Source organism: Orycteropus afer, unplaced genomic scaffold (assembly GCF_000298275.1).
Source record: "Orycteropus afer afer isolate SDZICR_OR568_19922 unplaced genomic scaffold, OryAfe1.0 scaffold00260, whole genome shotgun sequence".
Classification (NCBI taxonomy): domain Eukaryota; kingdom Metazoa; phylum Chordata; class Mammalia; order Tubulidentata; family Orycteropodidae; genus Orycteropus; species Orycteropus afer.
Window position 1 is genome coordinate 1374951 of NW_006921847.1, and position 26151 is coordinate 1401101.

Sequence of the window (26151 nt, forward strand, 5' to 3'; positions counted from 1 at the left end):
GGGGGCATCTCGTTCCATCTGCAAATCGGCCTGAGCCGCGAGCCAGTGCTGCTGCTGCAGGACTCGTGCGGGGACTACAACCTGGCTCACGTCCGCGAGATGGCTTGCTCCATCGTCGACCAGAAGGTAAGGCGCCGCGCGGCTCGGAGATCGGCGCTTCCCCGGCGCACAGGGGGCGCTGCCTGGCTCGCTGCCCCTCGCCGCGCCAACTTTCCGGCTACGGGGACTCTGCCGGGAGCCAGCCTCGCCAGCACTCCGGAAGGATCAGGCACCGGCTGAGGTTGGACGCCCGCATCCCGAGGCTTTCCCTTCCCTGCCGCCGCTCTCCCCTCGTCCCGTCTTGATTTATTACCCGATTTCTCCAGAGTGCATCCTCCTCACCCATTTCCATCCCGTTATGACATTTCCAGGTATCATGCCCTTTTCTTGGCGCGCTCCTCCCTTCCCTTAAGACTTCCCAGCTCTCCCCTCTACTCCATCCGGACCCTGGACCAGCCTGTTTCTGGCGCCAGAATTCTCCCTCCACTGCAATCAGCTCACCCTCCCCCCAGCTCCCCAGCTCAGCACTATTTCAGCACCACCCCCTTCCCCTTCAGATTCCTCTTTCAGCTCACTTAGATACTGAGGAGCTCCTGGAGTGATCTAGAGATAAGGAATTTCTCACCTGTCAGCTAAGTTTTTATGAGAGGTTGATGGGTGCGGCCAGCTGTGAAAACGACTGACCAGGCCACAAATAATCCTCCTGCTTGTCTTTTAGTGCCACCTCTATATGAACGTGGAAACACATTTTCCAGCGATAAGACCAGGAAGTTGTAGCCTTCTTGCTTTTCGTCCTCTGGGCACTTGATAGTGGGACACTAAAGTGGGGGCGCAGACAACTTAAAAGTGGTGAAGGTGATGCACAGGACTTCCCAGAGAGTGCCTGTGCTCCTGAAGTGTGAGGGTATGGAGCTCTGGACAGCGGCCACCAAAAACAAGGTGGGAAAAGGGTTGGACCTGACCACCTCGGGAAGACACTGAATCTGCCTACCACTGTTTACAGAGCAGTTCTGAATTCTAGACTATACCAGTATCTGTCCAGAGAGGCAGTACATGGAAAGGGGTTATAAGAATGTAAGGGAGAGGGAGGGAGACAGATGTCTCTGAAGGTGCTGAATTGCAGCCCCAGGAGACTGACAAGAGAATAGCTGTTACTCACTTTATAATGATCACTTGAATAATCACGAATTGCTTTCTTTACTTTGGAACAGAGTTTGCTAAAGCTGGAGGCTTTTGAATTGTGGCATTGAGTATAGGGTTATTAGGGAAAAGCCCTGGGGGAAGAACTTGTAAAAGTTCTGAAGGTAACAATGAGTGCCAGGAATTTTACTGAAAGCAGTGACAATTTTATATTACATGTAACTTTCAATTGTTTACAATTGCCATGAAAATGAAAAGAAAATGTATAATGTTGATACAGGTCCTATCATAGCTTACCTTACCTGTTAAGCGGTACCTGCGTGGAGATTGTAGTCTACAACAATATCTCCATCAGAATGCAAACTAGTTATTTATAGAACAGTACTGATAAGCCTATAAACAATATATACTAACACTTCTCAAAAAGCTAATGCAGTTGTGTAGAAATTTAATTTGCTTAAATTCTAAAGCAAGTGATAAAGTGTGAGGGAAGATTTAAATTGGGTCAAATTGATATGGATAGATTTTGGTTTCCACCAGCATTAAAGTACATGGGTACACACACACACACATAACACCTACCTACCTTGATGGAGTTTAAGAAGGGTAGAAAAGTACACAATACAAGAGTTATAGGATTGGGGTATTAAATGGAGAGTGAATTACTGTTGTCTCAGTAGTTACCAAGAGGCATGTTATATGGAAAATATGAATGCAAAGCAAGGGGCAACAAGCTCCCATGGATTGTGGCAGACTTGAAGGTGGTGATGAGGGTATCTATGGAAAGTACAGTTGTGAAAAGGGCTTGAAGTTAAAATGCACTCAGATTACTCACTCAAACTCAAACTCACTGCTGTTGACTCTGTTCCGACTCATCGTGACCCCTCCCTGGTTTTCTGAGGCAGTTGTTGTTTGTTGCTATGTGCCATCGAGCCAGCCCCGACTCATAGCGACCCCTCCTTGGGTTTCCGAGGCAGTATCACTACGGAAGTAGGATTGCCCAACCTTCCTTAGAAACCTTAATACTCCTCTGCATGGAGTTACCGTACCAGGGGCATCTGAAAAATGGACTGTGACACATGGGGAATTTTTTAGAGTGCCAAAAAGGTTAAGGCAGAAAGAAAACTGGAGTTCAGTCATGAGCTAGTTGAGACCTGAGTGAAAGTTCTGGGGGAAGGACCTAGAGAAATATTGTAAAGGGAAAATCATCAGCACTGGTGACTGAAATATAGGGGGAACTCACCCCTCCCCTTTGCAGTTATTCTAGGAGTTCTTCTGTCTCTAAAAGAAAAGTTGGAAAAACTTTACTGTGATAGGCAAGGTAAAGATCTCACTTTGACTTTTTTTTTTTTAGGATTGTGACTGACTGATTTAGAGATACAGATTTGAGAGTCATTTATATACAAGATATTGTAAATATGTACTGGCTGGTGGATCTAGACAGAGGAATATTTCAGTTCATCTATCTGTCATATGTTAAGGACACATCATCACTCCAGGCAGAATCAAGATTAAGAGGGTTTAACATCCTTCAAAGAATATCAGGGATCTCTTGGTTTCTGATACTGGGTATGGCAGAGAGGGTCATTGTAGACCTAAGAAAGCCAGAGGTCCCTTGTCCTTGATTTCAGGTTCTCTTGAAGTTCTTTGGAATCCCTGGGTGGCACAGATGAGTGACACATTTGGGTGCTAAGTAAATGGTAGGAAGTTTGAGTCCACCAAGAGATGCCTCAAAAAAAAAAAAAAAAGGCCTGATGATCTACTTCCAAAAAAATAAGCCACTGCAAACCCTGTGGAGCACAGTTCTGCTCTGATGCACACAAGTTTGCCATCAGTCAGAATCACCTTGATAGGAACTAAGGAACTAGTTGAAGTACTTTCTGAAGGTATCAACTATGAGGAATACTGACAGAGAGAGATTGAGAGACAGAGAGAGAGACAGAGAGAGAGAGAGAGAGGCAGGCAGGGCAAGGCAAGGTGGGAGGCAGGAAATGGATAACACAGGAGAGAGCTATAAGTTTGAAGTCATTTACAGTTTACTGTGTAGTTTGGGTCAGGTTGAGCTTACATCAGGAGACTTCTCATTTTCTGACCTCCACATTCATTGCTTTAAAATGTGTGAAGAGGTTTCTCATGCAATTTGTTCAAGAGTTCCCTAAATACAAACATAGCTCAGACTAGCTTAAATCTTTGGAAGTGTTAGCTGACAGTTTAGTGTTTTTCAGTAACATTCATGACACATAGGCTGTGGAACCAGCGCCTGAGGGGTACAGGGCTGATCAAGAGAGATCCTGTCACAGAGAAACTCATCTTTTATTATTGTTTAGAATTCAGGTTATACTTTTTCTTTAGCAGTGAAGTTCAAGAAGTGGCAGACACAGGATTGTACTGGACAAGTTTTGGTGGTAAAACAATACATTTTTAGTTGAAGATAAATGTGTTCTCAATATGTACCGAATTCTATAATTGTAGAATTATTTCTTTCATCTTTTAGTTCAGATGAAACATCTAGTCTTTTTTTCTTTATGTAATATTACATGAGTATGGTGTCATGGTTGAGCACTCGTCTGCTAACCAAAAGGTCAACAGTTTGAACCCACAAGTCGCTGCGGGAGAAAGATGATGCAGTTTGCTTCTATAAAGATTTACAGCCTTGGAATCCCTATGGCTCCGTTATACCCTGTCCTAGAAGGTCACTATGAGTCAGATTCCACTGGACAGCAATGGGTTGTGTAAGATACTATTAATTGCTTCTTTTTTAAGTATTGACCTAAGGCTTTATTTGTATTATACTTATTTCTTTGCATTACAAGTGTGTAACCTTGAAGGGCAGTTGCATATGGTAGTTGTGTTCTGTTACTATACATGATAATTGTTTTGAGGAAAGTGAAAAAAAATAGTATTACTAGTTGACTTATGTTGAAACTTTGTTACTTTCTATTAACAAGGGAATCTTGAATATATAGACTGAGAGGGCTTGTTTTGAAGCAAGGAACAGCATTCTAAAAGAAGAATTAATTTGACTTTATAGTTCATCATCTTATCTATATGCACACACTTTTTTTTTAATCATAAGCAGTTTTAATTTCAATGTGGGAACTGTGGTGGTATAGTGCATAAGGTATTTGACTGTTAACCAGAATGCTAGGGGTTCAGACCTACCAGCCACTCCTCAGAAGGAAGATTGAACAATCGACTTCTGTAGTGATACTGCTTAGAAAACCCAAGGAGGGGACACTATGAGTTGGATCCCACTTGATGGCAGTGAGTTTGGTCTTGGTTTGGTGTGTGATGCAATTAATACAACTGTTTTTATCAATGTGTGTCCATTTTTGCTGTTATCTTATTAGAACAACTTATATTTTTCTCTTGAATTTACTGAAGCAGGGTAAAAGAACATCTATACTACTACTAGCATGTAGTTTCACATTAAATATGCCTCTGCACCTTTATTTGTCTGGCCAAAGAAAGCAAAGAGCAAGACTTTAAATAGAAGACAAGTCACTAAAGGAATAAGAAGGGTAGGACCTTGGTTTGAGAGCAATGTAGCTTTCCTTGTAATTCTTTCACCTACTTAATTAATTGTACATTGTTGCTTAGCAGTTTTGGTGTCCTTTTTCCTTTTATTGTATTTAGCTACTCCAACACAGATTGAGCAAGCTGAAAGTACTTAGCTGCTTGACCAGCCTAACGTACATAAAACAACAAAATACTGTTAAGTTAATGGTGGTTTTTGAGTCTTACTCAGTGCCGTCGAGTTGAACCCGACTCATAGAGACTCTTCCTTGGGTTTCCGATGCAATATCACTATGGAAGTAGATTGCCCAGCCTTTCTTCTTAGGAGTGGCTGGTGGGTTTGAACTGCCAGCCTTCTGGTTAGCTGTCAAATGCCTTAGGCACTATGCTACCAGAGCATCTTTTTGAGTCTTAGGTATTTACTTTTTATTCTAATTTTATATTTGGTCATTTCTAGAGACTTCTAGTTTAAAGCTGAAGTATAGAATTCATTACTTTATTAAGGGATTCTTAACTAATATAATTGTAATAGTGTATATTTAAAATTTACACTTCTTTTAAAGTTTATATTATAATAGGATTACATTTTAGAGATACAGTGATACCCAGGAGAGCTGAAACTTGCTGGGACTGCCTTCTTTATCCGAGCCTCTCAAGTGTGCTGTCTTTGACAAGATGTAGTCTTACCATTTCTCTGTTCATTTTAGTGGAAAATATTTGAGTTTTCCTTCTCTGACAGGTTTCTGCCTTCTACAGGTTCTAGATTTCACAGATTTTACTGTATATAGTAGGAGCTCTGGTAGTATAGTGCCTAAGGCACTTGACTGCTAACCAGAAGGCTGGTGGTTCAAACCCACCAGTCACTCCTCGGAAGGAAGGTTGGGCAATCTACTTCCGTAGTGATACTGCCTCGGCAACCCAAGGAGGGGTCACTGTGAGTCGGGTCCAACTCGATGGCACATAGCAACAACAACACTGTATATAATAATTACTTATGTATGTAATATTGATATGTAGTATGCCACTCCTCGGAAGGAAGGTTGGGCAATCCTACTTCCGTAGTGATACTGCCTCGGAAACCCAAGGAGGGGTCGCTATGAGTCGGGGGTCGACTCGACGGCACATAACAACAACAACAACAGTATATATATACATATACAATCAGTCCCCGACTTATGACAGGGTTTCTGTTTTGAAGACCCCTCCATAAGCCAGTTTTTGCCTAAGTCAAATACCAATTTTTTTAGGTTTGATTTTTTTTGTTGTTGTTATGTGCTGTCACAGTGACCCCTCCTTGGGTTTCCGAGGCAGTATCACTATGGAAGTAGATTGCCCCATCTCCCTTCCGAGGAGTGGCTGGTGGGTGTGAACCGCCAGCCTCCTGGTTAGCAATCAAGTGCCTTAGGCACTATGCTACCAGAGCACCAGGTTTCATTTTTACTGCCTTTTATTATCAGTATCTTATTAAATCCTATCTTTGAACATCTGTGAATGAACATCTGAGAATTATAAGATCAGCAAATTATAGGCTGCAACATTGTGTATCATATATATTACTAATAATATGTACAAAAAACGGTCTTAAGCATGGTTCATTGTAACGTGAATATATCTTAAGTATATATTTAGATATAAACATGTATATATATAAATGTAAGAAGAAAAAATCTATTTCTTTCTAGTTGATTCTGACTTATAGCAACCCTATAGGCCAAAATATGGTTTTCAAGACTGTCATCTTTACCAAAGAAGACCACCATATCCTTCTTCCATAGAGCAGCTAATGGGTCTGAACTGCTGACCTTTTGGTTAGCAGCTGAGTGCTTACCACAATGCCATAAGGACTCACATACACACAGGTAGTGTAATATATAAAGAGGCCTGTTTGCACAGTGGTTAATCGCTCAGCTGCTGATGGACAGGTAGGTCAGAGGCTCAGTGAGGGAAGAGATTTGGCAATCTGGTCTCTGAAGATTACAGCCTGGGAAATCTTGTGGGGCAGTTGTACTCTGTCATACAGGGTAACTGTGCGTAGGAATTGACTAGACAGCAGACAACAACGACAACAACAAATATACATATGTATGTAGTATATTATCTAAGTGCTAAGTTTTTCCAAAATATTTTTAAAAGCTTTATTATCCATGTATCTCATCCAGATGCTGAAGTAGTGTTTTAGCTTTGCATTATAGGATGCAGAAAGTGGGGTCTTATTTTGTGCCTTACAACCCCAAAGAGAAACTCTGCTTTCTATATATTTTATCAGTATACAACTATTAATCTCTGTATATTATTCAAAAGTCTTAATAGGAGAATATCTTTTGAGCCTGTGATGCTAAAGGCATTATGCCTTTGTCTTTGGAGATGGAAAGACTTGGATAACTGGATATTTTGACAAATATATAAATTAATTTGGACATTTAGATTTAGGATTGAGTAAACATCATAAAATTTTCTGAGAAAACTTTAGTTGTGTGTTTGTGAGTGTGTGTGTATGTGTATGTGGAAAAGGTAAAATTATTAAAAAAGTTAAAAAACTTGCTCTATAAAATCATACTGTACAACTATGTTGCTTAATAATACCAGACTCCTATCACAACTGTTAAAGGAGATTTCAATTTTTTTTTTTTTGCCAATTATTGTTATTCTTTCTTTCTTTCTTTTTCATGAGGTGATTTAAGTAGATCTTCACCAATTTATGCATGAATAATTTGTAATAACCTTATTAGACAAGACAAAAATTTTCTAACTCTATGAATGCTTGGTTGTGACTTAATCTGAGATTGCTTTGAGGATTAAAGATACAATCTGTAAAAGATTAAACATACTGCCTGGTAAGTATATACTTAATATATGGATTATGGATAATTTTAGGTTTTGTAGACTAGCCTACTTGTCTTTGTTAACAAAAGAAATGTGTATAATTTTTATTAGGTTATTCTTATCTCAAAATATTTATTTAAAATGGTAATATGAAAAAACAACATAATTGCAAGGCCCAGGTGACATTATTTTTTCTTCTTTCTGTACAACAAAGCAAATCTTGGAACTAGTTGTATTTTGAGAAAGCGTTTTAAATCTCAGCCTCTCAGAATTCCTTAAGGATTAACTTGATTCCGACTAAATGAAAAGCATGTTTCTTGATCAAAATAAACTATATCAACATTGCTTTTTATTCTTTTTGACAGGAAGTTAATTCAATTACTTTTCAGATGGAAGAAGCAAGTGGAATTCAAATTATGTTTATTTGATAAAAAAGGAAAACAAAATAGATAATGGTACGACATTTGGCAACATAGTGATTCTCAATTCTGGTCCTGAGACAGAAATCCCAAGTTCCTTTACAGATCAGCCCTTAATATGAGGAGGAAGGCACTTGGCCATGAATTATGGAGATCCCATTTGCTCTAATGCAAGCATCTAGAGATTATTTGCTAAATTGTTGTGTCTAATGAATAGCTAATGTAACATAGTTGGGCGTGCATATGCTGAAGTGTTATATTGGTATAAGAAGGCAAATTTAGTGGGAAATACTTAAGTTGGTGGTTTGGCTAAGCCAGCCTTTTCTGAGTCTTTTCACTGTCACTTACCTCTCGTGGTTGTTGTTGTTGTTGTTATGTGCTGTCGAGTCAGCCCTGACTCATAGCGACCCCTCCTTGGGTTTCCGAGGCAGTATCACTACGGAAGTAGGATTGCCCAACCTTCCTTCCGAGGAGTGGCTGGTGGGTTTGAACCGCCAGCCTTCTGGTTAGCAGTCAAATGCTTTAGCCATTATGCTACCAGAAGCTCCTTACCTCTCGTGGTACTCTATGCCAATTATGAAAGAATTTGACAACCACATTGCTTATCAGTCTTTTAAAGAAGAAGAGTGTATGGAGAACTGCATGCAACTTGTGTGTGTATTAGGCAGAGATAACTGAATAAGCCACTCATTAGCTTTCAAGATATACCAAGAAACTAATAGAACATTAGGACAGCAGGAGATAAGGATAGCAGGGCTGGACTAGAGTGGTTTGCAAGTGTGAAAAGTTCAGTGCCATAGAATTGTTGATAACATGAAGAGTCTTTGTTTTGATTTAATTTTATATTTGTTTGCTTTGTTTTCATGTATTGGTGATAACTAACCTTCTTGACTTTTGACATTCATGTTGATTCACCTGAAATATGAAAACTGAGGTAAAAATACAGGTTATTTCTAGTGATAGTTAAAAAACAAACAAAAAAACAAACAAAAACACACAAACAAAGTCATTTACTGCCAAACTGATTCTGACTCATGATAATCCCATGTGTGCCATTAGAACTGTGTTCCGTAATTTCCTGTGGCTAATTTTTCAGTAATACACCAGACCTTTCTTCTGAGGATGAGAATGGCCAGCCTTTCACTAGCTGTTTGCATTACACAGGGACTCTTTAATGATAGCATTTACCTTTTAATTTTCCCAGCATTATTCTAAAAACGTTTAGAAAAAAACATATTAATTTTTCTCTTTCTGTTGGTGAATTTAAATGCAGAGAAGAGGGTTATTTTATGCACACATATTCAAAATATTTTTTGTCTGCAAGAGTATGTAAAATGTCCCAGGCATTTCTCTGATATTGTCAACTGCCTTAGTTATCTAGTGCTGTCATAACAGAAATACCACAGGTGGGTGGCTTTGAAATTTATTTTCCCACAGTTCACAAGGCTAGAAGTCTAGATTCAGGAGGTGCTTCTCTATTTCCACTTCTAGTAGCAGTCAATCCTTGCAGTTTCTGGTCTTGCAGATGCATCTGTTGTGTGAGTCTGCCTTTCTAGAGCGTTTTCTGGAAATTCTGTGTATGTGTGCATTCTGCTCATTTTATCACTCGGAAGTGATTAGGTTTAGAATCCACTAATAAAAAACAAAGAAAACTCTTATTTCCAAACAGGGTCACATCCAGAAGTGTAGGGGCCAGGATTCAACACATATTTTTAGGAGACCAAATTCAGACCGTAACATCAACCAAATATTTTTGTTAGATACCAGAAATGACAATGCCACTGGAAGTTATTTGTTAGCAGGGAAACCCATATTATGTTTTTTCTTACTCATGTCTTTTTGGTCTCACACAGAAAGCATAATTAAATAAACAAAGCTTTTAATTATATGGCCATGATGGTCATTATGGAACATCATGTAATGTAGACAGTTTTGAAGGTAAGAATTTCTGTAAAAATACAATGTATTAAGACACAGTTATACCTCTCCACATTTATAGTTTCCTGTCTAGAAATGGCTTCCAAAATTGCAAAAGGGTTTTATTTGACTGAAGCCAGACAGTTGATATAGCAGCTCAGCAATGTTTTGCAAATATGAAGAGTCAGTTTTTAAGTATGCAACATGCAAAAATTTTGTCTAACTTATTTTGGTGAGAAGAAAGAAAAAATATATACCTTTTACTGGTTCATTGGCTTCTATTCTGAATAAGCCCTTGATTTATAAGGAAAATGTTAAATTTCAGCTTGTATTTAGGCACAATTTCAAGAATTTCTGAATGCTTCTCTCCTTAATTGTCAGCAGCTACTTTTTATTTCTTTAACCCACATGTATATCATACAATGAGTGGGAATTATGAATATGATCATGAAGATTTGAATGAAAAGTTTGGGTGTGAACAAGAAATCCTTCTGAAAGGGCATAGCCATGAAAATCCTCTGGAGCGTAGCTCTGTTCTGACACATATGCATCACCAGGAGTCGGAGTCAACGTGACAGCAACTAACAACAACAACAAAGGCTCTGTAGACTCTTGGGAATAAAAGAAACATGTGCTTTATTAATAAGAACCTGGTCCAACTTCTTTTGGTAAAAAAGAAAAATTTTTCTCTAGTTCAGATTGTTGGAGGACTGTGGCATATATATGATGTACAATGCCTTGAGATATTTGAACCTTGCTTCAGTTGTCATAGTTTATTGCAGAATGATAGATGCTTAAGACAGGAGTTGGAATTGACTTAGCAGCAATGGGTTTGGTTTTGGTTAAGATCCATTTAAAAGAGAATTATACATCTTCAGTAAAGATCAGAGCCTATTTCCTTTTTCATAAACAAAGTCTGAATATAATCAAAGTCAGATTGGATATATCAGGAACACAAGCATATTTGTGCATCAGCTAAAATGGTAATTTGTTCAAACCCATATACCATTAAATAACCCTGCTTTTAATGTATTTTATGAAAAGTATTTAAGTTGATTTTAAAGTAAGAATTTTTTGCTTGAAATTTATTCAACTGGACTTATATTGATATAAATTTCAAATTTTCCAAGAAGCAAGACATTTTCCATTAATCATTAGTAAAGATTAATCCATTAAAGATTTTTCATCTGTCAGTGTTGGGCTTCCTAAAAAACCAAAACTTTTTTCTGTGTTATCTACATCAGTCATATTAATGATATAATAGCTACTGGATAATTATGGAACTATAACTTTGTTTTGAACAGATAGCAATAGCCAGCACAGACCAAGGATTTAGTTCTAGCTCAGCTGCTTGAATTAAGTTCCAATGAACCTAATAGATTGAATTATGCTTAAGGCACTTAACTGCTTATCAGAAGGCTGGTGGTTCCAATCCACCAGGCACTCCTCAGAAGGAAGATGGGGCAATCTACTTCTGTAGTGATACTGCCTTGGAAACCCAAGGATGGGTTGCTATGAGTCAGGTCTGACTCGACGGCACATAACAACAACAACAAAAACAATCACTGGCTAAATATTTATTGAATACTTGCCATATTCAAGATACTGTGTCTCAATCTCTTTATCAATTAAATGTGAATTTACAAACCCCCTTTAATTCCTCAGATTACTGAGAAATGGTGGTTAGGCTCATGGTCTGGTAAGGTCTTTTGAGTGGGATGAGAAGTTCCCCTTATACTTGAAAGTAGCTCAGTCAGCCTTCAGGGAAGGACATGTCTAAGGGCTCTGGGACATTTAGCATAGGGACTAGCAGGAATTTGGGCACACTTAATGATGATTTCCTTACAAAGAAAGCACATTATTAGGGTAGGACAGTAGAATATTCCTCAGTGTACAGAAAATTGAGGTCCTACTATCCATTCTGAGCCATCTGTATAGTTCGTATTGTACAAAGCTGTTACAGTCTTTGCACTCAGGTTCTTTGTAAGTTTTGGCCTGTATCCTCAATATAGTAAACTACAAATAAGAACTTGTGTGATCAACAGAGTTGGAATTATTTAAAGATTAATGAGTCCAGTTAGACCCTCAGAATAGTAATACTAGAGATTAAGACCACTTGACCACAAGCACTTGTGGTCTGAGGCAAACATCTGCAGTTTTCACCATTGGGAGAAAGAAGAAAGAGCTAGAATGATGTGGCAGGAGGGGTGGCAGTTAAGCTTTGGTAATGACTTTGAATCAATAGACTTGAACAGACTTGAACAAGTTACAGTAGGCAAAGCCTGTGGGATTATGAGAGTATTGGCACCTAAGGGCAGAATAAAAAATAGTGACAGCAAAGCTTTGAAATGCCTTTGGATGAATTAGCAGAAATGGTCTGGTTAATAACTCACCAACAACAGTGGACATAGAGGTTGCAAGCACAGCAGTCCTCATTGGGGCTTTTCAGAATGTCACAGGTGACATTTCATGATGCGTGCCTCTGAGAGTTTTTGGAATAGCTGTTCAAGGAGCACTGGGTTGTAGTTGACAAGGTTATGTGGCCTCCTTTGGTAAAGCCCTTGAATGATAAAGAATCTTGACCTAGAAACTTCCCTCATAGTAACAGTGGCTAGTTGAGGGGAACCTGGAGAAATAAAACTTTCCTGGAGATTATTCTGTGTACCAGTCTGCATCTTGGGATGTTCTTATTTGTCATTTCTGGTTCTCACAGTAGCCCTTTGCTGCTGATCTCCATTTTAAAGATGAGGAAACTAAAGGTCAGAGAGGTTAAATCATTTACCTCAAACCTCATACTTACTCAGTAAGCAGCAGAACTGCCAATGGTTTATTCACTATGGCTGATCCTAAGAACAAGGAAGGCTAGCATGGCCATATATGCATACAGAAACTTTGGAAGTATCATATTGTATTGTCATGGGTCAGAATATATTCCACAGCAACTGTTTTTTATTAGTAGTAGTATTTTATTTTTTTACGGAAGAGAGGATTAAAATTCTTATTTTTTGCTTGAAATTTAATTCAAAACACTAAAGTTTAGATAGAATGCTATTATGTATATGTTAGTTTTCCTTATTTGGAATTCACATCACAATGGTGGTCGGCTAGAATTCTAGTCACTTTAAAGACCACTATCATTACAATGCATTTCTTATGGGTGGCTTATTATCCCACCGAAAAATCTACTACCATCAAGTCAATTCTCACACACAGTGACCCCCGCCAGGTGTTGATAATTATAATGAACATTAGGGGAACATTATAATGAACTCTCATAGGGGAATATTAGTATCATTCAAGAATTTTGATTATTGAAAGTATTTTAGAGGTACGCTTCACACTTCCACGAACAAGATGGAAGAATTAAGTAGGCAAGCTTGTAGGCAATCCTTATGATCTGTGCTTGGGTAGAAGATTTTCTAGTTATCGATGCCAACTCTATATACAGAATCCTTCCTTAGGTACATTGCCAGGACCACATACTTTGGACTTCATAGTGTAGCATATGAACTGGTATGTGTCTAATTGTTAATATATTCTATTTTATAAGTATCTCTTTGTGTATTAGAATTTAATTTGATTTGCATTCATTATACTCCAGCAATTAGATTGTGGATATAGTGAATTTCCACCTACCTTTAAATTTTCCAACATCAGTATTTGATTTATCTAAAGAAATGAATTAACATTTATGATTAAACTGGCCTTAGTCGGTTCACAACACTTCTTTTTGGGTGAGATGTGAATACAGAGGTGGTTTGGAAGAAGTGGTGAGACCATATATTGGATCAGTGTGACTCAGGGCTAATGGGTGAAAAGAGTCTTGCCTATCATTGTAAATCAATGAATCCTTTTCTTCTCGCATACTACATTGATATTAAAGAGAGTCTTTAAAGTAATGGTCCTGTAGAAAGGCATTTGCTTTCATTTTGGAAGTCGTATTTGAATTACCCATTTGTTATGTGTTGCTAGTGTTTTTCATTTTTATATATTTTATTTGTTTGTGGTAAATTAGGAACAAACTTTCCCTAAGGTAAACTTACTTGCACTCTTTCAGATGATCATTCGCAAACCCAGTGGAGGTTTTCTTTGCACGTCAGTAGTGCCAGCCAATCTATATTGTGAATTAATTATCTTACATTCCTTTTAATTGCTTATATGCAAGGCTAAGGCCAACATTTCCCTTATAGACTAATTGTACTACCCTCAGGCTTTACAAAAATGTAATTGTATATATAAGTAGACATGATTTAACTCAAAGTGTACTTATACTTCTATTCAATGCTAAAAATTACTATTAAACACAGACTTTCTTATAGCTGCCATGTTAGGTGCTGAAGCCCCTGGCCTGAAAGACTACTGGGAAGCATGCAGTACCTAAGGCATTTGATTGCTAACCAGAAGGCTGGTGGTTCAAACCCACCAGCTACTCCTTGGAAGGAAGATTGGGCAATCTACTTCTGTAGAGTTACTTCTGTAGAGATACCACCTCAGACACCCAAGGAGGGGTCGCTATGAGTCAGGACCAACTCAACGGCAGTGAGGTTTTTTTTTTTTAAATGGACTAGAAAACGTTCCTGAAACACGGCCTCTCTTTTATATATACTTGGACCTTCTTCGGCTTAAATGCAGTGGACAAGTTACTTAGAGAATTCTCTTTGGACATGACTCCCTGCTAGACTCTTGGCTAACAAAAAGGCAGCAGACCTGTCTAGCTTTATTAGAAATCTGAGTTTACTAGATGTCTACTAGTCAAGTACTGTGCCTTGTAAGTCTCTTCTTGAGATAATCAGTCTTTACTGGTAAGGACACAAAGCAGCAGTTATTGCTCAAGGAGTAGTGGCTCGCTCATGCCTAGCTCATCTTTACCTAATGATGAGTGCTGAGACAGAATTGACTAATTTCAGAGTAGTAACTAGACAGGAAAGCTCTATACTCTTTTCTGCAACAAATGCTAACTTCTACTAATGTGAGATAAGCTAATGTCACCTGAGGTGTAGTTATTTAGAATATTTAAATCAGTCTAGTAGCTTGCACACATTTTTTTAATTTTTATTTTTATTGTGATTTGGGTGAAAGTTTACAGAGCAAATTCACTTTCCATACAGCAACTCACATACACTTTGCCTCATGACATTGACTACAATTTCCCACAGTGCAATAGCTCCCCTTCCACATCCTCCCCATAGTTACCTTTTCCCTGTGTCCTTCCCTCCCATGCACTCTTGCCCCCGAAGCTGTCCCCCTGTGTATGCACAGCCTTTCTATTCTCCCATGATTGATTTCTCCAAGGAGTGTATCTGCCTAATGTAAATGTTTAGCTCATATATCTGTCTTTCGTTTGGCTGGAAGCCACAGGAGTGGGTTCAATTTCAGACTTGAAGGGCAATTAGGGGATATAGTCTCAGTGGTTCCATCAGTCTCTATCAGACCAGCAAACCTGGTCCTCTTTTAAAAATGATTTTGAGCTTTGTTTCACATTGTTCTCCCATTCTATCCAGGATCTCCTAAAGAGATTCCCCCCCGAGTGGTTGACAGTGGTAGCTGGGCGCCATCTAGTTCTTCTGGTCTCATAGTCGTATAGGCTGAGGATCGCATGATGTACCAGTCCCTTGGACTAATTGTTTCCACGTGTCTTTGGTTTTCTTCATTTTTCTTTGCTCTGGATGAGGAGAGACCCATCGTTGCATCTAGATGGCCGCTAGTTTGCACAAATTTGTGGAGAATAAAAGACTATATGTTGAATAATCTTTGCTTTTATTAAATTCTTTAGGATGAATAATGAGCAGAAGTAAACATACAGTGAGGAGGAAATAATAGAGAGTAGGACACTAAGGTAAATAGTGTGACCCAATGCCTAACTTGTCCAGGACAGTCTCAGTCTATGCTTGGTGTCCTGACATTCTTTTAAATTTTATGTTCACCCTAGAAAAAAACTATGGAGTTTTAAGTTAAAACTAAACAACAAAGCAAAGCAGAAGGAAAAATCTTACCTAGGACAGACTTTTTATTACCTTTTGGCCAAAAACCCTTATAAGATTTAAAGATAAAACAAAATCTACATTTAGAATTCATTTCATCGTGAATCAGCAAATTCTATATGGTAACTGTATCATTTTGAATAACTTTTCTAAATGGAATCTTAAGCTAAAAACAAATACAGAAAAAATAATCTCTCTTAGGTTAGAATGTTATCCCCTTTGAGCTAAAGTTTCTGTATGATTTAAAGATGAAAGGGCAACCAACATTCAGGTTGATTTCATGAGTTGTTCATTAGCTGTCACTTAGAATGTACCATCTAAAGCAATGTTAGCTCTATTTGCCAGTCCACGTATGCAAATTAAGATACTGTTTTGTAGTATCAAACAGAAAATAAGTTTACTCATTCTGGTAGTTCATTCCACCTTTATTAATCTAAACAGTCAATAGGAGAGCTTTCCTTGAAGCTTCAGCACCTTTGGCAACCATCACAAAAGTATAATATGCTCATTTAGAGGCTGAATGATGATTCTTTTGTAGTTTCAAGTTGTGCTTCATTGTATTCTCTGCTCTGGAGAAAATATTGCATGTTGGATAGAATAAATAATTACCTTTTAGCAAAAAAGGAAAGAAAACAAACTACACAAATCTCTTGAGGACTTAAAAACTTGTTTTTTGTTTAAAAACGTAAAGAGACAAATAAGACAGGTAAGATTTTGGAAAATTTTTGTCCTGAACTAGCAGTGTGTGGGCCATAGCTCCTATTTTCTTAAGATGTTCACCAGAATAGTCTGGATGAAGAAAATATGTGAATTTTATTTATTGTTCTACATTTGCTTTCTGTTGATGGATAGAATGTTGAAGTAATATTAAGAATTTTAGGTTCAGAAAACTTAATGTTGAATATTCTGTCTACTAAAAAATAGTGGAAGTCAGTTGGGTCTAAAGTCACTTGAGAGGGTATTTAATTTGTATAATCATTTCTGTTTAGAATTTTCTCCACTTGGAAAATCATAATTCCATAATTCAACTAAATAATAGTTTTCCTTTTATATTGAAAATTACAAAATTACCATGAATGATAGGCTGAATAATGACCCTCTAAAATGGCTACATCCTAATTTTTAGAACATGTGAATGTTACCTTATGTGGTAAAAGGGACTTTACAGATGTAATTACGTTAAGGATCTTGAGATGAAATTATCCAGGTGGGCCCATTCTAATTACAGGAATCTTTAAAAGTGGAGGATCCCCCTCCTTGGGTCAGAAAGATGAACTGGTAAAGGAGAAAAATGAAGTATGAGAGGCACCCCGTCTGCTGTTGCTGATTTTGAAGATGGAGGAAGTGGACTATAAGCCAAGGGAAACAGCAGTCAGAGTTAGATTAGGAGAAGATGTGACTGTGGAAGCGAGAGGTTTGAGTGGTGCAAAGAAGGCAGAGGTCATGACCCAAGGAACACAGGCAGGCACTGGAAGCCGAAAAAGGCAAGGAAATAAATTTATTCTCCCCTCAGAGTCTCCAGAAGGAACCAGCCCTGCCAACATCTGACTTTATTTATTTCAGTGAAACTTCTTTCATAATTCTCATGTCCAAAACTATAAGAAGATTTATTTGTGTTTATTATTATTTTTTAAATTATGGTAAATATTTATATATGTATGCATGTGTGTGTGTGTATATGTATACATACACATACACACACACACACATACATACACAGGAGCTCTGGCAACATAGTGCCTAAGGCATTTGACTGCTAGCCAGAAGGCTGGAGGTTCAAACCCACAAACCCACCAGCCACTCCTCAGAAGGAAGACTGGGCAATCTACTTCCGTAGAGTTACTGCCTCGGAAACCCATGGAGGAGTTGCTATGAGTTGCAATTGACTCGACGGCAGTGAGTTTCGTTTTGGTTTGGTATGTATGTATGTATGTATGTATGTATGTATATAAACAAAACATTTGCCAATTTAATAATTTTTACTTGCATAATTCATTGACAATAACTATGTTCATTATGTTATGCAAAAATTACCACTATTTTCCAAATTATTCTACAACCATTAATAGAAAGTTTGTGTGTTTTAAGCCAATAAGTCTGTGGAAATTTGTGAAAGCAGCAGTAGGAAATTAGTATATGCAGCATTCACTGCAGAAAAGGCGAGAAATTCAAATAAGCCCCAAAAGGGATCATACTGCTCAAAGTTAAACACAGTTAACATTTTGGTGAATATCTTAATCTGTTTCTTTTTCTCTGTAAGTAAGTATGCTCATTATACATTGTATAGGATTTGATATACTATTTTCATTTGATACCATGTGTCTATTGTCAGTTTTTAAATATAAAAATCACAGTGCCCTTGAGAGTAGTTTTTGTGAGAAGAAAAAACTTTTCAGATACTTACTTTGGTTTTAGAATTTAATATTCACATTGTTAAAGTTCTAGGTTCAACTGTTTAATAACTTCAGTATAACTTACATATGTTTTTAAATAAATTGGGCAGATTTTAACAATCAACTTATAAGTAACTTTGAAGAGTTACTGGTATCCTTCATAAACTCAATTAGATACCTTAAAATGTTTTTAGTTCTTAAGTATTCCAATACCACATAACCCAAAATCAATTATTTAATTATATGGTGGCTCAGTGATTAAGTACTTGACTGTTAACCAAAAGGTTGGCAGTTCAAACCCACCAGCTTCTCTGCAAGAGAAAGATGTGGTGGTCTGCTTCTATAAAGATTACAGTCTTGGAAACCTTGTCCTATAGGGTTGTTGTGGCAGTTAAGGTTGTGTGTCAGCTTGGCTGGGCTGTGGTTTTGAGTGGCTTGGCAGCTGGATGTGGTTATCCCCCATAATGAGATTGTGATTACATCTATGGTGAAATCTGCTTTGAGATGTTAATCAGTGGAAAGGGAGCTGCTTGTGGGGTATGGCCTGTTTCCAGTATATATGGAAGAGCTTTGGGAAAGGTCTTTAGCTTTTGGCACATTTAGGTCCTACATTTGGCTGAGTCTTCATCTTCAGTTCTTGGATTTGAACCAGTGGCCTGCTGTGTTGCCTGCTGATTGTGGGATTGTGCCATTTTGCCTGTCAATCTTGTGTTCGTCAGCCTCAGCAGCCTGAAGCTCCTTGAGTTAGAAGAAGCCTCCAGCTCCTGTGGGCCTGGTATAAGAGGCAGAGCTGAAGCCTAAGGTTGAGGGGCCTTCACCCAGCCCCTAGAACTGGCACTCTAAATTTGGACTTCTAGCCTCCTAAACTGTAAGAGAATAAATTCCTGTTTGTTAAAACCATCAACTTGTATTTGTATTTCCATTATAGCAGCACTAGAGAACAAAGACAGTCTCTATGACTCAGAATCAACTAGACAGAAATGAGGTTTAACATGCACAAAAGGATTAATACTATGGTTTTGAGTTTCTTAACCTTTTCTGTATTTAATTTCAAATCTTCCAATATTGGAAAGATGTTTTCTGTGAAATCATTCTATGATCCCACACAGTTTGTGGAGTTCACTTCCCATGTAAAATTTGCAATTATTTTCTTACCTTAATTGCAGTCAGTGCCTAAGGCATTTGACTGGTAACCAGAAGGCTAGTGGTTCAAACCCACCAGCCACTCCTCAAAGGAAGGATGGACAATCTACTTCCATAGTGATACCACCTTGGAAACCCAAGGAAGGGTCGCTATGAGTCAGACCTGACTTGACGGCAGTGAGTTTTTTTTTTTTTTTTTTTTAAGCTGGGACAGAGATTGGATTCTTGTCAATGATATAGATCAAATCCATGGAACTCCATTTCTGTTAGTGGTTCCATTACTTTAATAAGGGGCAATCCTGTATTTTCCATCCCTGGATTCAATTTATGTATTACTTTTATAAGTAGTATGTGCTGAAGTTTCTTGTTCTTACTTAGATTGATCATTTTATTGGATTTTGAATTTCTTTAGTTCTTAACACAGGTGAATCCCTTTTCCATCTCACAGAAGACCTTTGAACTGAATGGAATACTTGTTTCATATTCTTTCCCTTAGGGCCACATAATTCTGAGAGATACTAAATTTGTGATTAAATGTTGGCAGCCCCCCATGGCTTTGTCTGACCACCTACTCACAACTCATAAGACATTCTTGAAACATGATATTTTCTGCTGTAAAAAGGAACACTTTGACACTACTTTTTAATGCCTGAATAAAATTGGTATATCTATTCATCACAATATGTTTAATGTGTCCCTAGTCTTAGGTATTTAGTACTTTTCTTTTTTAATTCTTATGTACACATGTATCTTGGCCCATTTTATAGACTTAGATATATATTATATAGTCTTGAACTTCTTTTGATATTGTCTATTAATATTACTAGGGAGCTCTGGTGACGTAGTGCCTAAGGCATTTGATTGCTATCTAGAAGTCTGATGGTTCAAACCCACCAGCCACTCCTCAGAAGGAAGACTGGGCAATGTACTTCCATAGAGATACTGCCTCGGAAATCCAAGGACGGGTCACTATGAGTCGGATTTGACTCAACGGCAGTGAGTTTGGTTTTTCTGATCGGCATTACTAAGATTAGTGTTTCCACCACACGTCATCAGTTTGTTGTACTGTGGTGGCTTGTGTGTTGCTGTGATGCTGGAAGCTATGCAACCAGTATTTCAAATACCAGAAGATTTACCCATGGTGGACAGGTTTCAGTGGAGCTTCCAGACATTGATAAAGTGGGAGAAGGGTGTGGCCAGGGCCACTTTTGAAAAAAAATTGGCCACTGAAAACCTTATGAATAGCATGGAAAGACTGTCTGCTATGTTATTGGATGATGAGCCACTCAGATTGGAAGGTACTTGAAATATGACTTGGGAAGAGCTGCCTCCTCAAAGTAGAGTGGACCTTAATGACATGGATGGAAGAAAGCTTTTGGGACCTTCATTTGCTGATGTTGTATGACTCAGAATGAGAAGAATAGCTGCCAACATCCATTAATAATTAGAACTTGGAATGCACGAAGTATGAATCTAGGAAAGTTGAAAGTTGCCAAAAATGAAATGGAAGGCATGAAGACCAATATCTTAGGCATTAGTGAGCTGAAATGGACTGGTTTTGGCCATTTTGAATTGGGCAGTCATATGATCCATGATGCTAAGAATGACAAATTGACCAAACATACAATCAAGATATATTGATAATTACTGGTGATTGGAATGCAAAAGTTAGAAACAAAGAAGAAACATTATTAGTTGGAAAATATGGCCTTAGTGATAGACATGACCATGGATATCGCACGATAGAATTTTGCATGACCAGCAACTTACTCATTGCAAATACTAATTTTCAACAACATAAACAGGAGCAGTACACATGGGCCTCACCAGATAGACTGCATAGGAATCATATCAACTACATTTGTGGAAAGGGACAATGGAGAAACTCAGTATCATTATTCAGAAGAGGCCAGGGCTGACTGTGGAACTGACCATCAATTGCTCATATATAAGTTTAAGGGGAAAGTGAAGAAAATTAAAACAAATCCATAAGAGACAAAATATGAATTTGTATACATCCCTCCTGAATTTAGAGAGCATCTGAATTATAAATTCTATGATTAAATGCCAGTGACTTGAAGACCAGACAACTTGGGGGATGACATCAAGGACATCATATATGAAGAAAGCAAAGGGTCATTAAATGACAGAAAAAGAAGAGAAGACCAAAATGGATGTCAGAAGAGACTCTGAAAACTTGCTCTTGAATGGAGAGTAGCTAAAGCAAATGGAAGAAATGATGAAATAAGAGAGCTGAACAGAAGATTTCAAAGGGTAGCTCAAGAGGCCAAAGTAAATTATTATAATGAAATGTGCAAAGACCTGGAGTTGGAAAACCACAATGGAAGAACACATTCAGCATTTCTCAAGCTGTGAAAGAACTGAAGAAAAAAATAAATCCTTGTGTTGTGATATTGAAGGAATTCTATGGGCAAAATGTTCAGTGATGCAGGAAGCATCAAAAGAAGATGAAAGGAATACTCAGAATCAGTGAAACAAAAAGAACTGGTTAACATTCAGCTATTTCAAGTGATAGCATATGATCAAGAACTCATGGTATTGAAGGAATAAGTCCAAGTTGCACTGAAGGAATTGGTGACAACTAAGGCTCCAGGAATGATGGGACACCCGTTTAATGTTACAACAAACATCTCAATGCTGGAAGCCGTCACTGGTTTATGCCGAGAGAACTGGAAGATAGCTACCTGGCCAACTGACTGGAAGAGATCCACATTTGTGCCCATTCTAAAGGAATGTGATCCAACAGAAAGTGGAAATTATCGAACAATTTCATTAATATAACACACAAGTAAAATTTTGCAGAAAATCATTTAAAAAATGATTGCAGCAGTACTTTGATAGGGAATTGCCAGAAATTGAAGCTGGATTCAAAAGAAGATGTCCAGCTACGGATATAACTGCTGATGTCAGATGAATCTTGGCTGAAAGGAAATAATACCAGAAAGATGTTTATCTGTGTTTTATTAAGTATGAAGTATGCCTATATATAGATGAAGGGGCAGTCATTTCAACAGAACAATGGGATACTGCATGGTTTAATATCAGGAAAGGTGTGGGTCAGTCTTGTACCCTTTCAGCATACTTAATTCAATCTGTATGCTGAGAAAATACTTAGAGAAGCTGAACTATATGAAGAAGAATGTAATATCAGGATTGGAGGAAGACTTATTAATAATCTGTAATATAAAAAACCTGTAGTACGTACAAACTTGCTTACAGAAAGTGAAGAAGACTTGAAACATTTACTGATAAAGATAAATACTACAGCCTTCTATATAGGTTACACTTCAATTTAAGAAAACAAAAATCTTCACAACTGCGTCAGTGAGCAACATCATGATAAATGGAGAAAAACTGAAGTTGTCAAGGAATTCATTTTACTTGGATCCACAAATAATGCCCCTTGAAGCAGCAGTCAAGAAATGAAAGGGCATAGTAGACAAATCTGCTGCAAAAGACCTCTTTACGTGTTAAAGAGCAAAGATGTCACTTTGAAAACTAAAGTATGCCTGATCCAACCTGTGGTATTTTCAATAGCCTCTTAGGCATGTGATAGCTGAACAGTGAATAAGGAAAACCAAAGAATTGATGGCCTAGGAAGACTGTGTTGGGAAAGAAAATCAAATGTACCACGGACTGCCGGAAGAACGAACAAATCTGTCTTGGAGGAAGTATAGCCAGAATGCTCCTTAGAAATGTGAATGGCAAGATTTCCTCTCTCATAATTTGGTCATGTCAGAAGGGACCAGTCGCTGGAGAAGGATATCATGCTTTGTAAAGTGGAGGGCCTGTGATAAGGTAACACTCAATGAGATCCATTGACACAGGGGCCGTGACAATGGGCTCAAGCATGGTAACGAATCTGAGGATGGCGCAGGACCAGGTATTGTTTTGTTCTGTTGTACACAGGGTCTCTGGGAGTCATCACTGACTCAACAGCACCTAACAACAACAAAGAAAATTAACATTCAGATTATAGTTTTTATCTCAGAATTGTAATGGTTCTTTGCTTTCTTCAGGTTGAGAAGTAGCGGTTCACAGGCTATTGGTTTTTTGCTTTGTCTGTAAAGAAAAAAATCTTGTACAAGAAGCAGCAAGATGCAAAATAAACTGTTACATTTAATAGCCAACACTTAAATCTATGTCACGTAGACTACATTTCAAATGCTGTTTCTAGTTGCCACTGCAGAGGCTCTGCCAAATGAAGAGCCCATGTAGAACAAAAAGAAATGATGCGTGTCTGGTGATCCTTGTTTTCACCGGTATACTTGAGTCCAATGTTGCATGTACTCTGTATTTTGAGTGCCATTTTACCCACCGTAGGGCCGCTATGAGTTGGAATCGACTTGACGGCAGTGAGTTTCTATACCTAGGGGGCTGACAGTATTCTGTTGTGATCCACAGGGTTTTCTCTGGCTAATTTATGGAAGTAAATTGCCCTGCCGTTCTTCCTAGTATGAGTTAGTTGGGAATTTCCACTGAAACCTGTCCACTGTGCTATTTGTAATACCAGTGGCATAACTTCCAGCATCATAGCAACAGATCACCTCAGTATGACATATTGACAGATAGGTTGTGGAATAAACTATGTATTTAGCAGATTCACAATAATTAAATAATAAATTTCATTATAAATAAATAATAAACTTTTCAAAACCAGTATACCAGTATACCACTTTCCTTTTTCCTGCTTTTTAATTAGGAATGAGACTGATATCTCTATATGTCATAAAACACTGAGATATTTTTAAAGTAGTTTGAACAATGCACATTCCTATATATGTTAAGAAACTTTCATAGAATAACTTTTTAAAGGTAAAATTTCACCCTAGTTTGTTCTTCTCTAATTTATTCTGTTCTATAAAACTCACTGCCCTCAAGTTGGTCCCAACTCATAGTGACCCCTCTTTGGGTTTCCAAGGCAGTATCTCTGGCAGTAGATTGCCCAGTCTTCCTTCTGAGGAGTGTCTGTTGGGTTTGAACTGCCAGCCTTCTGGTTAGTAGTCAAATGCCCTAGACACTACACCACCAGAGCTCCTTCTATTCTATAATATTTTTTTTAAAATTCAAACCAAATCCCTTGCTGTCAGGTCAATTCCAACTCATAATGACCCTATACGACAGAGAAGAACTTCCCTAAAGGGTTTCTAAGGCTGTAATTGTAATCTCTATGGAAGTCAACAGCTACATCTTTCTCTCATGGAAGAGCTAGTGAGTTTAAACCATGGACCTTTTAGTTAGCAGCTGAATGCTTAATCACTGCACCCTCAGGCGTCCTTCATAGTGTTCTTTGGAAACCTGACATATAACAAAATTAGAGCTTTTAAATAAATAAGTTTAAATATCATCTTTGATGTGTTTCTTTCCAAAAAAGTCCTTTGTTTTGATTGTTGTCATGTGCCCATTTTGGTTCAAGGAAACAATGGACCCCACCTGTCAATGGAAGAGTATCAATGTCACATCATTAGAAAAGCCGACATATTGATGCAACCATTTTTGGAAAATACAATCTGCCACACATGTTGACTTCTTCAGGCCACAGACTTTTTGCATATTCTGTTTCCTCTACCTGGAACACCTTTTCCCCTCTTCCTAGTTAAATACTACTCATCCCTTATATCTCAGCTGAGTCATCATTTCTTCAGGAAGCTTTCTCTGAGTTCCCTGACAGATGTCCACTGCTGATTAAGATGGAACAATAAAGATCAGATTTACCCTTGTGCCTGAAACAACTAAAAATCCAGACAAAATATATGAAGCAGTAGTTTTTTATTTTATTTTATTTTTTTTTTTATTGTGATTTGGGTGAAGGTTTACAGAGCAAATTCACTTTCCATACAGCGGTTCACATTTACTTTGTCTCATGACATTGACCACAGTTTACCATAATGCAACGGCTCCCCTTCCACTTCCTCCCCATAGTTACCTCTTCCCTGTGTCCATCCGTCCATGCACTCCTGCTCCCTGGGCTGTCTCCCTGTGCATAAGCAGCCCTTCTTTCTCCCATGAAGCAGTAGTTTTCAAACCATTGACTATCAGGCAACAAAGGACAGTGATCCCTGAGAGGTGGGAGACGAACAGGACTACAGTATATATTGTTTAGTAACCAGCAACAGTATGCAATGATCAGTCAGGAAGATCACACCAGAAAGATATGGTACAGAAGAATCTAGTACAGAGAGGTATTTATAGTGCTCCTTCAGGCTACCAAGAAACGGAGCTTGTTCAAGATGACAGTCAACCCAAAGCCTCTCTTGTATTGCTGAACTGTGTGCTCCAGGCTGTTGTCTATACTGTGATCCAAACTCACTCTGGACTCCAGGACTCATTCATTTAAGCTTCTTCTCTTTCTCCATCCAAGTGCATGTTTCATTAGGAAATATAATCCATGAATATCATTGGGGGAAAAGAAGTCCTTTCTTTTGCAATAGAAAAATTGCATTACTTATTAAATAGAGTAGAACTGTCTTTGATAATTTAAAATATATTTTCATTGAGATTTGATTTACACACAGGTTTGGGAACATCGTTATTGGGTAAACTAAATAAGATTTGGTAAATCATGTAAAAGTATAAACACCATGAGGGCAGAGATCTTTGTCTGTTTATTTCATTGTTGTACCCAAGGTTTCCAGAACAGTTGTTGTTGTTGTTGTTGTGTGCCATCGAGTCAAACCCGACTCATAGCGACCCCTCCTTGGGTTTCCGAGGCAGTATCACTACGGAAGTAGGATTGCCCAACCTTCCTTCCGAGGAGTG

The 26151-nt window shown here is 38.1% G+C and overlaps 1 protein-coding gene across 1 annotated transcript in view; it reads left to right on the forward strand.

Annotated features, from left to right (window-relative positions):
• Positions 1-6: 6 nt before the first annotated feature.
• PRKD1 (protein kinase D1) overlaps positions 7-26151 on the forward strand; it is a 531285-nt gene continuing 505140 nt past the window's right edge. Inside the window, exon 1 of the mRNA XM_042782200.1 lies at positions 7-126. Within this exon, the coding sequence (XP_042638134.1) occupies positions 100-126 (27 nt within the window). The 5' untranslated portion in view covers positions 7-99. The remainder of the gene's footprint in view (positions 127-26151) is intronic.